Here is a 15797-nt window from a genome sequence, read left to right on the forward strand (position 1 = left end):
TCAGAACTGACTTACGTAAGTCAGGGACTACCTGTATTTAAGAAAATGGTCGAAACCTCAAAGATTTAACTTAAAATATTAAGCACTGAAAAGTCAGTAAACTCTGCAATTCTGAATAAAAACATCAAAGAAACTGAATAATGTAATTCATCATCATTGTAAAAGTAGTAAGTCTCAAAACAAGGCATTCCGTAATTGTTTGGGATTGTATTTTCCACTAAAATGTGACAGGAATTCTGGTGGGGAGACAGAGCAAGGGAAGGATGCAGGAAGGGTGGTAGAAAAATAATAATGTTCTATACATATAAAAAAATAGTATTAAGAAATATTATTACAAAAAAATATTATTAGGCCAAATTTAAATAAACCACTTTAATGTTTTTAACTACCACGTGTAATATAAAACTTACAAAGACTTAATACCTGGCATCAAGAAGAAGTGAGAGTGCAGCAAGAAGACCACACCAGCAAGCATTCACCATTTCTTCCCAAACAGCTCTGCTAACTTAAAGAAAAAAAAAAGAAACAATACTTGATGATAGTAACAGGTGTTACGATATCTGACAATACATCAAATTCTAAAATCTATGTCAAATACTCCAACAACTCAATTACCAAATACTAAAGCTTTTTGTGATTTGTGTATTTTTTTATATACATATGTATTAAAATATATCCGTAAGTTTATATGTAATGTTCTCAACCCCCAAAGACAAGAAGTCTTAAAACTAATTTGTTTTTAAATATTTACAGTAAGCTCCTTCTGTAAACAAGTTAACTGGTTGATATACCTTTAAATACATATATGTCAAGCACTTAAAAATCAGTAAATATATATGTATATGTATAACATCAGTTCTTACTCCCTTCTCCCTTCCTCCGGCCAAGCTTTCCGCTTGCGTGACCAGCTGGGATTGAGGGTGGGTGCAGATTAACTAGCTGTCTCAGCCAGGAGATTGGTTACATACAATGCGAACTCAGCAAATAAGTAAATACACTGAGTAAAATGAAAGCCGTGTTTCTCACTGTTGGGGAAGGCAATTACAAATACGGAAAGTTAATATAAACCTTGCGGTACTGAACTAGAACTGGAGAAACTGGTACGATCCTATGTATGATATTTAAAATAAACAGATACTTTAAAAAGGTAGACAGATGTGTGCCTATATGTGTGTGTGTATGTATACATATGTTTCCTAACCAAGTAGCAAGAAGTGTATATGCCTACTGTTCATATGTTCATTTCTAAATAATCAAAAACCAAATCTGCTGTCATCAAGTTGATTCCAACTGATGGCAACCCCATGTGTTACAGAGTAGAACTGCTCCATATGGTCTTCTTGGCTGTAATCTTTATGGAAGCAGATCACCAGGCCTTTCTTCCATAGCACCTCTGGGCGGGTTTGAACCGCCAACCTTGAGGGTAGTGGTTGAGTGCAAACCATTTGCGCCACCTAGTGGTTAAGCACACGACTGCAAAGAGATTGGCGGTTCAAACCCACCAGCCACTCTGCAGGAGAAAGATATGGCAGTTTGCTTCTATAAAGATTACAACCTTGGAAACCCTATGCGGCAGTTCTCCTCTTGTCCTGTAAGGTCATTATGAGTCGGAATTGGCTCGACGGCAACAGTTTGGTTTTGGATTCTCCGTTAAAAGGAGCCAAGGCTCCTTGGAAAAATGGATGACTCCATGGCTGGGCAAGAAAAGCCCAAGATGAACCTGGAACATCTTGTTGTATCAGACAGGAAGAATGGTGGGGACATATTAAAAGTACACAGGGGCTGTCTTAAAGGGGGTCCCACTAGCCATGTCTGGGATAATCTGAGCATCAAATACATAATGATAATTATAGATTGTAAACCTCTGAATAAAACAGAAATCCATACTAACATTAAATAAATAAGCAAAACAAAATAAACGAAGGAGAAAGGAAAGCTCTGTTTTATAGTAAAGGTCTCAAAGTATTTCTCCACAGAAGGTTAATTAGCTTTACAGTGAAGAAACCTGGCAGACACCATATTAACCAAACGATAAAAGCTGGCATCACACCAGTAATGATAATGACACAAAATGATACTGTATTTTTCCTGATACAGCACAGCAACATTTCTGTGGTAGCCCTGCTAAAAATGCATAAATCAAATTTAATTATGAGGAAACATCAGATAAAGCCAAGTCGACTAGCCTATACTCTTTAAAAAATGTCAAGGTCATACAAAACAATTAACAACTAAGGAACTGTTGCAGACTGAAAAAGAGTACAGAGACACGGCAACTAAATTCAACATGTGATCCTGAACCATAAAGGACATCAATGGGACAACTGGCAAAATCTGAATGGGTTCTGGGGTTAGATGATGATATTGGACTGATGTTAAATTTCTGATGGTGACTATATTGTGGTTCTGTAGGAAGCGTCCTTATTTTCAGAAAATACACATGTATTAAAGGATAACTTATTCTCAAATGATTCAGAAAAAAAGTATAGCGACATGTATATAAATACAGAGAATGATAAGGTAAATACAGCACAGTGTTAACTGGAAAATCAGGGTGAAGGATATAAGGGAACTCTATTATTTTTATAACTTCTCAATAAATTTCAAATTATTTCAAAAGAAAAAATACAGAATTATAGTATTATACCTATTTCTTTATCCATTTGATCTGATGTTGACTGTAAATCTTGCTGTTCTGATGACTGTGCTGGTGAAGAAGCTGCTTCAGTGGTAGTCTGACATTCTGTTTCAGCCTCCCCTAACTCTCCTTCAATCATACTAGTTATTCCACGTACGAGGTCTAGCAAACAATGGAATGCCACAGACATGGCATAACCTTCCGGTATAGTTGGGGGCTCCACTTTGTCCAACATCTCTAGGCTGAAATTATAAAAAAATCAGAACCCTAATGAGAAGTCACAAAGATGAAAATATATAAGATTATTTCCCCAATTTATGGACTGTAAAAATTAAGATAAGCAGAATAGCAAAAGTAAATGAACATCACTGAGTTTGTTTCACTTGGAAGAGAGATCTACTCTCCTGATCTGACTAGAAAAATTCAGACCTCCCTGACCACCGCCATAACTAATTATTTTAATCATTTATTTCTTGCCTCTCTCCCCAATTATGCCAATATTTTCAGTAATTGCTGATACTGGCAAAATAAAGACTTACACACAGGATAGTACAAGAACTTACCAGATAATAAAACTTCTCAAACTCTGACTTTCAAAATAAAGTGCCACAAAATCAAATCTATCCTGTAACAAGGATGATGCTTTCACACAGGGGAAAAGTATTACTGTGAAATACCAGTTCTCCTGTCATCTCAGATCCAATATGCCAGCAGGGTAAGAATAATACTTAAGAGCATCAATGTACCAAGTTCCAATTTCAGAACGCTTTCCACTCCGTAGTTAGGAGAAAACTTTCAGAAAGAAGGACAAATCTTTTGTCTTAAATCATGGCAAACAGGAAATCACGGTTTTAAATACTTTAAAACTGAAATCTGCCAAGATAATCCAATAGGGAAAGAACAAATGGTGCTGGATCAACTGGATATGCACACGTACAAGAGTAAAGTGGAACCCCCTACTTTATGCCATATACAAAAAATAACTCAAAATGAATCCTAGACCTAAATAAGAGCTAAAACTACAAAACTCCTAGAAGAAAACATGGGTATAAATCCTCATGACCTTGGATTAATAACGAGAGCTTAAGCAACAAAGAAAAAACAGATAAAATGGATTAATCAAAATTAAATACTTTTTAACTGGCACTATTGAAAAAATGAAGACAACTCAAGAATGGGAGAAAATTTTTGCAAATCATGTATCTGGTAAGAGACTAGTATCCAAAATCTATAAAGAACTCTTATAACTAAATAACCAATAAGCACATGAAAAAAATGTTCAACATCATTAGTCATAACCAAATCACTCACTGCTGTTGAGCTGACTGCAACTCATAGTGACCCTAAAGGACAGAGTAAAACTGCTCTATAGGGTTTCCAAGGAGCGGCTGATGGATTCGAACTGCTCACTTTCTGGTTAGCAGCCGAGCTCTTAACCACCGCACCACCAGGGGTCCCATTAGTCATAAGGGAAAAACAAATCAAAACCACAATAAGATACCACTTCACACCCACTACATGGCTGTAATTAGAGACAGATAATAACAAGTGTTGATGAGGATGGGGAGAAACTGGAACTCTGGTACATTGCTGGTAGGACTGTGAAATGATGCAGTCACTTTGGAAAACAGTTTGGCAGTTCCTCAAAAAGTGAGAGTGATCATATGACACAGCAATTCCACCTCTAGGCATATACTCAAAATAAATGAAGACATATGCCTACACAAAAGCTTGTATATAAATGTTTATAGCAGCACTATTCATAATAGCCAAAAAGTAAAAACAACCCAAATGACCATCAACTGATTAACGGATAAACAAAATGTGATACTATGGAATATTATTTAGCCATGAAGAGGAATGAAGTACTGTGAGAAAAGGTAGGTTATATTTGTTTTTATTTATACCATGAACCTGAAAACAAAGCACACATGTTGTTACCTTACCTCATTGCTTCAGTGCTATTTTATTAGAGTTACTACATAATTTTGGGTAAAATGTAATCCATTTATTTAAATAATTCGAATTTAAAGTCAAGTTCCAAAAACTGTCAGAAGCCCAACTTTTAAGGGAGCTACAGTGAAATAAATCCAAATGAGTATAATGCCTCCAATACTTATGTTAAAGTTATCTCTGTCTACGCGTATTATGGAGCCCTGGTGGCTGCAGTGGTTAACAGCTACGGCTGCTAACCAAAGGTCAGCAGTTCAAATCTGCCAACCACAAACTGGAAACTTTATGGGGTGGTTCTACTCTGTCGTATAGGGTTGCTATGAGTCAGAATTTGACGTGATGGTAACGGGTTTGGGTTTTTTTGGTTATCCTTCTTAAGGTTTCAAGTTATTACATACTTAAGAAGTCAATAAAAGAAAAGAATGCACAACCAAGATTTATATGTATGCCTTCAAAGATAATACTGAAAATAATACCGAAAATCATTTTATATTCAATGAATGAATGAAAGATGCTAAATTCAACGGAGAAGTTCCAATGTGAACATACTAACCTATATACAGAAGAGAACCCAATATTTTTCTGGCTATTTATGATTTCAAAAGTGAATAATCGTATTATGTACAGCCCTAAAAAAAAAAACCTGTGAGATTTAGTCTAAACTTGCCTGAAAGTTCCATAAATTTAAGATCAAGTGAAATAAAGTGCTGTACTCAAAATCAGGGTATTTAGTAGTAGAATGACTTAAAATCCAAGTCTCTTAAATTATGGTGACTAAAATTATTAATAAGCAATTTGTTTTCAGACTTTTATTTTATTAAGTAAAGAGCAATTCTACAACTTGGCCAAATTATTTACTCTGTCATAGTTTTTTGTTTTCTTTTTCCCTCAAGCACACTGAAGGTCACGTCTTCCTTTTAATAATATGTCTGCTCAGTATTATTGTCTCAGAGAGACCCTTTCTGTTTTCATCTTTGCCCTGGTCACTCCCTATCGCCTTAATTTGCTTTATTTTTCTTCAAGGAATTAACTTAACTACTACTTGAGGTTACATTATATGTTTATTAGTGTCCTTACTATCTTACTAAAACGTAAGCTCCACAAGGGCAGCAATTTGTTCTGTGTGCTGAGGCTTTTTTTCAGTTTATAAAATGAGGTGGGGAGGTGGATTAGATAATCACTAATGTTCCCTTCAGTGCTAGAAATGTGATTGTTTTATAATTTGATACTCTTAATATTCTCAAGCCATAATATATTTTACAGCAAGGCAAAGCCTATATGAGACTAGGTAACTTTAATATCTTATAATGGCTAAGAAGAAAAATGAATTTTAGTTAAAAAGATTTCAGTCTTCTATGATTCTATACTTTCATAATTTTAGGAAAAATAAAGCTGCATGGTAAAATATTACTATGATGATGCAGACTGAAATATCATATACATTTATCATTTAAACGAGTCAGAGATTCTATTTCACATTAAAAGTCTTGATTGACTATTACACGAACAGTGTTTTAATTACAGATACCAATTATTCAAAATACACTAGTAACTATCCTATGGTAACTGCAGTAATGTTGAACCCACGTAATACTGACTGCTTTATCTCTGTAAGCACTACATTTCATTAACACTTAAGAAAAATCAACAATACATTGTTGAAAATATATGTTACACTGAAATCCATGAATTTATTTTTAATTAATTAAAAATTAAAAATTCCATCTGTTGAACCTAAATATGCGACTACTTAAGCACTTGAATAACTTTTCTCACAGGTAGAATCTTGAAAGGAAGATATATCATTATCCCCACTTACAGATGTGGAAATGAAAAGAAAAAAAGGTTAACTAATTTGTCCAAGGTAGCTCAGTTATTATCAGAAGACCAAGGCGTAAGTCCAAGTTGTCTGAAACCAAGCCACATACTTAACCAAAAAGCTATATATTAGGTAAAGAAATCATACATTGTTTTATAATGCTATTAATAGTTTGCAAATAGTTTAAAAAAAAACCAAAAAACAAACAACAACAAAAAAACAGTCCTAGGTAAAATTCTCAAACTATGACAAAAGAAAACAGGTTCTAAAGTGCCTTAGGAATATTAGATCTAAAATTTTAAATATAATGCAGAAAGAAGAATTTTAGGATTAAAAAATATCATTCCTTATAAAAGAATGCAACTACTACTTACTAGGTGGCTTTAGCACTGCCTTGAATTGTTATAGTCAGAATAGGTATCCAAGTTCCTCTATATTCAAATGCTGGTAGCAAAGTAATACCTCCACCAATTCCCAACATTCCTGAGTTTGCTGGTGCTGAGGCTGGGCCACTTGTGTTATTGTTTCCTATTAAATAAAGGGACAAAAGCAACGATACCGATTTACTGGAGGCATATTTCACTTCACTGCACTTCGCTTTATTGTGCTTCGCAGATACTGCATTCTTTACAAATAGAAGATTTATGGCAATCCTGCGTTGAGCAAGTCTATGGCACCATTTTTCCAACAGCATGTGCTCACTTTTCTCACGTCTTTGTGTCACATTTTGGCAATTCTCACAATATTTCAAACTTTTCCAATATTATTGTATCTGTTATGGTGATCTGTCATCAGCGATCTTTGATGTTACTATTGTAATTGTTTTGGGGCGCCATAAACCATGCCCATATAAGATGGCGAACTTGATCGATAAATGTGTATGTTCTGACTGCTCCACCAATCGGCTGTTCCCCCATCTCTCCTCTTCTCCTCAGCCATCCCTATTCCCTGAGACATGACAATATTGAAATTAAACCAATTAATAACCCTACAATGGCCTCTAAGTGTTCAAGTGAAAGGAAGAGACACATATCTCTCACTTTAAGTCAAAAGCTAGAAATGATTAAGCTTAATGAGGAAGGCGTGTCGAAAGCTGAGATACGCTGAAAGCTAAGCCTCTTGAGTTAAACAATTGGCCAAGTTGTGAACTCAAAGCAAAAGTTCTTGAAGGAAATTAAGTGTTACTCCAGTGAACATACAAATGATAAGAAAGCAAAACAGCCTTATTACTGAAACGGAGAAAGTTTTAGTGGTCTGGATAGAAGACCAAACCAGCCAGAACATTCCCTTACGCCAAAGCTTAATCCAGAGCAAGACCCTATTGTTGTTGTTAGGTACTGTTGAGTTGGTTCTGACTCACAGCGACCCTATGTACAACAGAAAAACACTGCCTGGTCCTGCGCCGGTGACTTTAAGTTAAAGCCAATGCTCATTTACCACTCCAAAAATCTTGGGGCCCTTAGGGATTGAGCTAAATCTACTCTACCTGTGCTCTATAAATGGAACAACAAAGCCTGGATTACAGCACATCTGTTTACAACACGGTTTACCAAATATTTTAAGCTCACTGCTGAGACCTACTGCTCAGAAAAAAAGATTCCTTTGAAATATTACTGCTCAGTGATGATGCACTTGGTCACCCAAGAGCTCTGATGGAGATATACAAGGAGATTAATGTTGTTTTCATGCCTGCTAAAACAACATCCATTCTGCAGCCCATGGATCAAGGATTAATTCTAAGTCTTATTCTTTAAGTATTATTACTATTTCATACGGCTATGGCTGCCATAGATAGTGATTCTCTGATGGATCTGGGCAAAGTAAATTGAAAAACTTCCGGAAAGGATTCGCCAATCTAGATGTCATTAAGAACATTTGTGATTCATGGGAGGAGGTCAAAAGATCGTTATTAATAGGAGTTTGGAAGAGGTTGATTTCAACTCTCATGGGTGACTTCGAGGGGTTCAAACTTCAGTGGAGGAAATAAGTATAGATGTGGTACAAACAGCCAGAATTACAAGTGGAGCCCGAAGATGTGACTGAATTGCTGCAATCTCGCGATCAAACTTTAACGGATGAGGAATTGCTTCTTCCGGATGAGCAAAAAAAGTGGTTTCTCTGAGATGCTATGAACATTGTGGAAATGACAACAAACGATTTAGAAAATTACTTAAACTTAGTTGATAAAGCAGCAGCAGAGTTTTTAGAGGATTAACTCTAGTTTTGAAAGAAGTTGTGCTGTAGGTAAAATGCTATCAAACAGCACTGCATGCTACAGAGAAATCTCTTGTGAAAGGAAGAGTCAATCGATGCAGCAAACTTCACTGTTGTCTTACTTTAAGAAATTGCCACAGCCATTCCAACTTTCAGCAACCACCACCCTCATCAGTCAGCAGCCATTAACACTGAGGCAAGATCCTCCCCAGCAAAAAGATTATCACTCGCTGAAGGTTAGCATTTTTATCAGCAGTATTTTTTAATTAAGGTATGTACATTTTTTTTAGACATAATGCTACTGCATACTTAATAGACTATGTTGTTGTTAGATGCCGCTGAGTCGGTTCTGACTCACAGCTAACCTATAGGCAGAGTAGAACTGCCCCGTAGGGTTTCCAAGGAGGGTTTCCACTATGCCACCAGGGCTCCTAATAGACAATAGTATAGTGTAAATATAACTTACATATACACTGGAAAACAAAAAAATTTATGTGCCTTGCTTTACTGAGATATTCACTTTATTGCAGTCATCTGGAACCGAACCCACAATATTGCCGAGGTTTGCCTGTACTTAATTATAAGTCAGTAACATTCAAACAGAGCCCTGGTGGCACAGTGGTCAAGAGCTCGGCTGCTAACTGAAAGGTCGGCAGTTCAAATCCACCTACCGCTCCTTGGATACCCTATGAGGCAGTTCTACTCTATCCTACAGGGTCGCTATGAGTTGGAATGGACTCAATGGCAATGGGTTTGGTTTTTGGTTAATATTCAAACATCTGGTCAATTTTTTTAAATTTCCTGTGCTATAGGAATTGGACATCACACAAATAGGTGAAATTTATCAATCCCTATTTTGGCTACTACAGAGTCTCCCTGTTTCCCCAAAACAACATTTGTTGTTTTTGTATAAAAGCTACTAATAATTAGAGTGATGAAAAACTTCTGGAAATACATAGTGGCAATGGTTGCACAACAAGATGAATGTAATTAATGTCAATGAAGTGTACACTTTAAAATGGCAAAGTTTTGTTATATATATTTTACCACAATAAAAAAATTTAAAACTACCAGTAAGTAAAAATACTGACAATTTTTATAATATACCTTTTGCTAAAACATTTTTATCAGACATAAGAATAAAAACTAAAAAGAATTGATAGTACCAAAGTGGAAGAGAAAGAAGGTAAGGGGAAGCAACAAGCAATATACTGATTTGCAAACAAACTTAAATCAAGTTCACCCTTTTCATTAACAGAGACTAACAGGGAGTCATCACTGATTTGGGGCCAGTGAGCTTCTGTTAAGGGTGATGAAAAAATCTGGAAATGAATAGTGGTGATGGTTGCATAACACAATGCATATAATTAATATCGCTAAATTGTCCATGTAAAAAATATTGAAATGGCACATGTTTTATTATATATATATTTACCACAATAAAAAGAGAGAGAGGACGGCTAACAGACCCCATAGGGTCTTTATAAAGAGGCATCAAATGGACATTCTTCTAAAATGAAGATTAGTATCTAAATTTGTGTTCTTATGTAATTAGAGAAACTAAAAGTATATCAGAGAAGAAAAAAGTATCCTGAAAAGAAATGAAGACAGCTGTCTGAGTGAGATCAAATTATTCTTCAAAGTGTAAGGTCTTTACTATCAGTATATTTCAGTAATCCAAACTTCTCTAGTCACAAGAGTTCTACAAAATAACCTCTCAGAATGGTGAATATAGTAAATTATGGCAGAATATAAAAAGCAAAATATGAATATGCCTTTACCAGCTTGGTTTGTTGTGGCAGATGGATTTCCAGTAGGAGGGACAAGAAACAACGACTGGATAAACGATCCCAGTGCATTTACAATATCACGAAAAACCTTGGTAGAATGTTGTTTCATATCATAGGATTGACAAAATGACCTGCAAAATAATTTAAAATGTTTCTGGAAAGACATTTGAATATATTTAAAATGTTAAACATTTTTTCATAGCAAATATGTTGATAAATCAGTTTCAGTTATACAATTAAAACTTTTTTATTACACCTGATTTTCTTAATTTACAACAAAGGCTTAGATTGAGGTTAAAGTTCTAAAAAAAATTATCTTGGCTATATTATCTCAGTAAACTCAGATGAATGGAAACCACTAAATCACACTCTGTGTCCACCTTGCAGTTCTTTTCTATTACCCACACCCTTGCCTCTCTGTATACATACAATATACAATTTTCTCTGTTTAGAAATCACTGATATGTGAGAATAAATACTTAAACTCTTCCTACTAGCATAAACATTAACCTATCCATTTAGCAAAATCCTGCTGAGGTTTTACCTTAATAGCTGAGGCTGCACACAGAGTCTGTGTATTGATTCCACTGCAACTGCTCGTAACCACTGTGGTTTATCTGCATCCAGAAACTTCACCAGAAGTGAAAGAAATATCTCACATTCAGTTACCTAAAAGGTATAAATTCTTTTGATAATACTTCTTTAAATCAAAGAGAATCATAAATTCCATTCCTGTTCTTAACTTAGTGTCATGGACAAACCAATTTTTAAACTATGTTTTAGATTTGAAATAAATCAAAAGTCCTAAGAGAGCGGAGAAAAGGAAAAAGGCAAGGTAAAAGTAGTTGCGTGTAGAAAAGTTAACAGTAAAAATAATCATAGTGTTTCTCTAAATACAACCCTGAAAACTCACATTAGTGAACTGCTATTGTTATTATTAGGTGCTGCCGGGTCAATTTGGACTCACAGAGACCCCTGTGACATAAAAGAACTGCTTCACAGGGTTTCCGAGGCTGTAATCTTTATGGAAGCAGATTGCCACATCTTTCTCCCAGAGCCACTGGATGAGTTCGAACAGCCAACCTTTCAGTTAGGAGCCAAGTGCTTAAGCATTGCGCCACCAGGGCTCCTTAGTGCTAACAAGGTTAATATCCTTGAGGAAACACTGTGCACCATCATGCCATCCATCCCCATTTCTGCAAATTGTGAGGTAGCACATGTCATGTAAACTGCTGATGGGGTTGTATGTTCTACTTTTCAGTAATACCACAGCCATTTTTCCATATTGTCTCCTGCTGCTTTAGAAACGAGGAGGCAATAAGCCAAAGGTCGCTTAGCATATATTTTCTAATGGGAAAATGAGAAGGAACCTGCAGTATTGTCAGGTATATAAAGTACTTAGAACAGGGCCTGTCCTGATACATAATTTCTCTCTAGTATTAGCTATCATTACTGTTGTTATTAATATAGACATCATCTTCTTAGCAAGCTCTTTGTAATTAATAATAGTGTTTAAAGTATGTTCTGAGTTTTCATTAAATGTATGATGACTGAGTGCACAAACAAAAAGCAACCAGTTTATTCAAAGATTAATGGATTGTTTCTATTACATACAAGTGGAGGATGCGGCAGGACCTCTGGGAGGTGAGAATTAAATGGACGCTGAGATTCCTAAGGACAAACTGATTCTAGATTATTGGATGTTTTAGCTGTAGGTGCCCCAGAATGAGAGAGCCATAACTTGGCGCAAGGGATGTGTGATATACAATGGCCCTGAGGATTTCAGCCCAAAGTCTTTGTGGTTGGTATTTTTAATGCCTTTAGAATCTTTAACTGGATGCTTAAAAACAGATTATAACCATGTGGATAAAGGAGGGAGGACTAAAAACAACTTTATCCTTAGACGACTTATGACTGGTGAAGTCATAAGGCAGAGGACTGTAACTGTCCTAAACATGATATAGGTGAAAAGCACTAAATCAGAAATCAGATGCCTCAGCTTCTTCATCCATCAACCTTGAGCATGACAACACGCTATGTAACCTCCTTATAAAGGATAAAAGTACCCTCACTTTTCTGAGAAACCAAATGAGAAAAATCTAAGAATGAAAAAACTTTCCCTAAACATAATAAAGTTCCATACAAATGCAAAGAGTATCAATTTTTTTTTTCTAAAGCAAATGAACCTTCATAAGTAAAGGTCTTTAGAGAAAGAACTAAAAAAGAAGAATCATGCCAGTGACTCCAAATAGCAACAGCTGTGTCTACTAAAGGGTCTTAATATTAGTAGGTCATTAAAAAAGTACATCTTCTTTAGAGTGAAAGCGGTAGAATTTAAGGCTCATCAGCTAGGTTTTGAGGCCAGATAATCAAGGCTCTCAAAAAACATCAAGTATACCACAGCCAAAGAAGTTAAAATGCTATAAAACCTGCCTTGAAACACATTATCATTTTCTCTCCTATGATACAATGGCTAAAATCAATTAATCACTTGATTTATACTGCAGTCACTGAAACTTTAAAATTGGAGTAAGAAAGAGAGCCTTTCTCCAGAGGTCAGGAATTTTGTGCTCCCTTTGTCCCTCCTTGTAAAATGTGAAAGCTTCATCAGAGAACTAGTGCTAAGGGCACTGAATTGTACTCAAACATTTAAATGGAGGGCCCCTATTGTAAGTCTGTTAATCTTTTCCCCCAAGAGGTTGTACTTAGAGGGAAACAGGTATTAAGATTAGTATCTATGATTATTCTACCATAAAAAGGAACAAAGTTATAATAAATACTACATGTGGATGAACCCTGAAAACATCATGCTATGTGAAATAAGTCAGACACAAAGGAACAAAATATTATGATCCCATTTACATGAAATATCTAGAACAAATACATAGAGACAGAAAGTAAATTAGTGGTTACCATGGGATGTGGGAAGGGTCAAATGGGGAATTATTGTTTAATGAAGAAAAACTTCTAGAAACAAACAGTGGTGACAGTTGCACAACATTGTAGTGTGATTACTGCTACAGGACTGTACACTTGAAAACAGTTAAAAGGGCAAATTATACGTTGCATATATTTTACCACAATTAAAAAAAATGGTAGCTTCTATGGCCTAAGTCCAATTCTTGTGGCATGGAGAAGTATTTAGTACTCCATGACCTCTATTATACAAGCATGACAGGTCATGAATGTTTCTGAATTCATGTAGTTTTTGGCATTAGATAACAGTCAAGAGACATCTGATGGCGTAAGACTAATCAAAGCCATCCTTGCATAATTTGTAATCACAATATCACGTAGTTGTCTCATAAAGAATCACATATATAACTGCTGGCTTTGGAGGCAATGGTAGAATATTCAAATGAGGAGTCTATCGGAGCTGGATAAGAATTAACAATCTTATGGCTAATGGACTTGTTAATGATAAAATCCTTTGTTAGAGACATGTCTGAGAAGAAGTAGCAAATTAGGCTGGCCAATCAATTTAGTCTTATTCATTCCTTTCTAAAAGCAGTAGGTCAATAGGCAGAAGAGAAACATGCCAGCCATTTACAACTAGTTTCATATTAAGGGCATTTTCTTAAAAACAGGTACATGAGTCAGAATTGACTCCACAGCAGTGGCTTTGGTTTTTGGGCAAGCATCCTGAGTGATTCAGAGGATAGAGAAGCACCGAGCTCAGATGATAGAAAGGGGAAAAGAATATATTTTAGTGACTGTATCTCTACCCGAATGAGTAGGACATTCTAAATTCCTCTAGTCACTAATTAACAGAATTAACTTTTGGAGATTAGTTATCTTCACCTCTGAGCTTCTTGACAGAATGAGACAAACTGGTGACTCATTATTATTTATTATTATACCGGGGAAAAGCACTGATCCTCTAGTGCAGTGATTCTCAAAGTGTGGTCCCTGGATCCCTGGGGATCCCCAAGACCCTTTTAGGGGGTCTGTGAGGTCAAAATTATTTTCATAATAATACTAAGATATTATTTGTCTTTTTCAATGTATTAACATTTACACTGATAGTATGAAAGCAAAGGTGGGTAAAACAGCTGATGCCTTAGCATGAATCAAGGCAGTGACACTAAACTTGGTACCATTGTATTTTTCACTCTACGCATAGTTTAAAAAAAAAAAAAAAAGATCAGTTTCACTTAAGAATCATGATAAAAAAAATAAGTACATATCTTTTTAATATGCTGTGTGTCAAAATGGGAAGTACACATAAAGCACTTCTGCTATGTATCAAAGTATCTTAGGCTAGGTTCTCTAGAGACGCAAAACCACTAAAGCATATATAGAGAGATTTATATCAAAGAAACAGCTCACGTGACTATAGAGGCTGGAACGTCCCAAGGATAGAGGCTTCTCCTGATTCACATAGCCGCAGGGGCTTGTGAACCCAAGATCAGCAAGTCAGAGAGCAGGGCTCCGCTCACAGGCTGTGAAGATGGATGAATCCCAAGATCGGCAGATAAGCTAATAGCTCAAGTCCCAAGAACCAGAGGTCAGATGAACAGGAGGCAGCCGCAGGATCCAGAGTGAGCAAAAAGCCAGAACGTCTGCTTGTATTTGGATGCAGGTCACACCCCCAAGGAAACTCCCTTTCAACTGACTGGCTACTCACAGCAGATCCCATCATGGGAGTGATCACGTATAAACACCAAGAACCATGGCCCAGCCAAGCTGACACACAATCTTAACCATCACAGTCCACCCCTTATCAACTTGGCACCTGTACACATCTCCTTAAACCATACATAATCTCTGAATAAAGACAATTATAAAGTCATACTTGCACCTAACATGATACAGCTAACGCGTAAAACTGAAAACGTACTAGCCCTGTTTACATCTTACAAGTGAAGGAAACAAAAATATTTGATGCACAGATACAAAGCAGAAATACTCATAACAATTACAGTCCTTGTTTCTGCAACTGGTCACATGGCCGTAACTGGTATTTAGAACTACCTTCTTCCATCATCCATTCCGTATTCCCGTTGCCCTCAGCAAGCACCTCGGCTGGTCATGATTCTTTGCCTGGTGGGATGACCCAAACCTTCATTCCTCAAGGGTCTGGGTCTTTAGTAGCCATGTTGAAATTGGGTTGCTTTAGTTTTCCACTGACTTTAATCACAGGGCATGACAGTACTAAGAGATGCCCTAAGGGATCTCCTGCATTCCAGACATACTCTTCTTTACCTCGATGATGTAACAGCAATCTGATTTCCGCCTGGTAATCAGGATCAATGACACCAGCCTGTATGGTAACTCCCTTCTTTGCCCGTTGATCCAGAGGCATAAGGAGTCCAAAGTGGCCAGGTGGCATTCTTAGCTTCCAGTTCAATGGAATCAGTGACGTGTCTCAAGATGCGAGCCT

The 15797-nt window shown here is 36.3% G+C and overlaps 1 protein-coding gene across 4 annotated transcripts in view; it reads right to left on the minus strand.

Annotated features, from left to right (window-relative positions):
* The window catches only part of MON2 (MON2 homolog, regulator of endosome-to-Golgi trafficking), a 111418-nt gene that overhangs the window by 53686 nt on the left and 41935 nt on the right, over nt 1–15797 (minus strand). For all 4 annotated transcript variants that reach the window (XM_004381560.2, XM_023736117.1, XM_023736118.1 and 1 more), the window contains exons 9-13: nt 10959–11083; nt 10406–10545; nt 6785–6938; nt 2648–2880; nt 424–505 (exon numbers count right to left, since the gene is read on the minus strand). In XM_004381560.2, the coding sequence (XP_004381617.1) occupies nt 424–505; nt 2648–2880; nt 6785–6938; nt 10406–10545; nt 10959–11083 (734 nt within the window). The remainder of the gene's footprint in view (nt 1–423; nt 506–2647; nt 2881–6784; nt 6939–10405; nt 10546–10958; nt 11084–15797) is intronic.

Source organism: Trichechus manatus, unplaced genomic scaffold (genome assembly GCF_000243295.1).
Source record: "Trichechus manatus latirostris isolate Lorelei unplaced genomic scaffold, TriManLat1.0 scaffold00086, whole genome shotgun sequence".
NCBI lineage: Eukaryota > Metazoa > Chordata > Mammalia > Sirenia > Trichechidae > Trichechus > Trichechus manatus.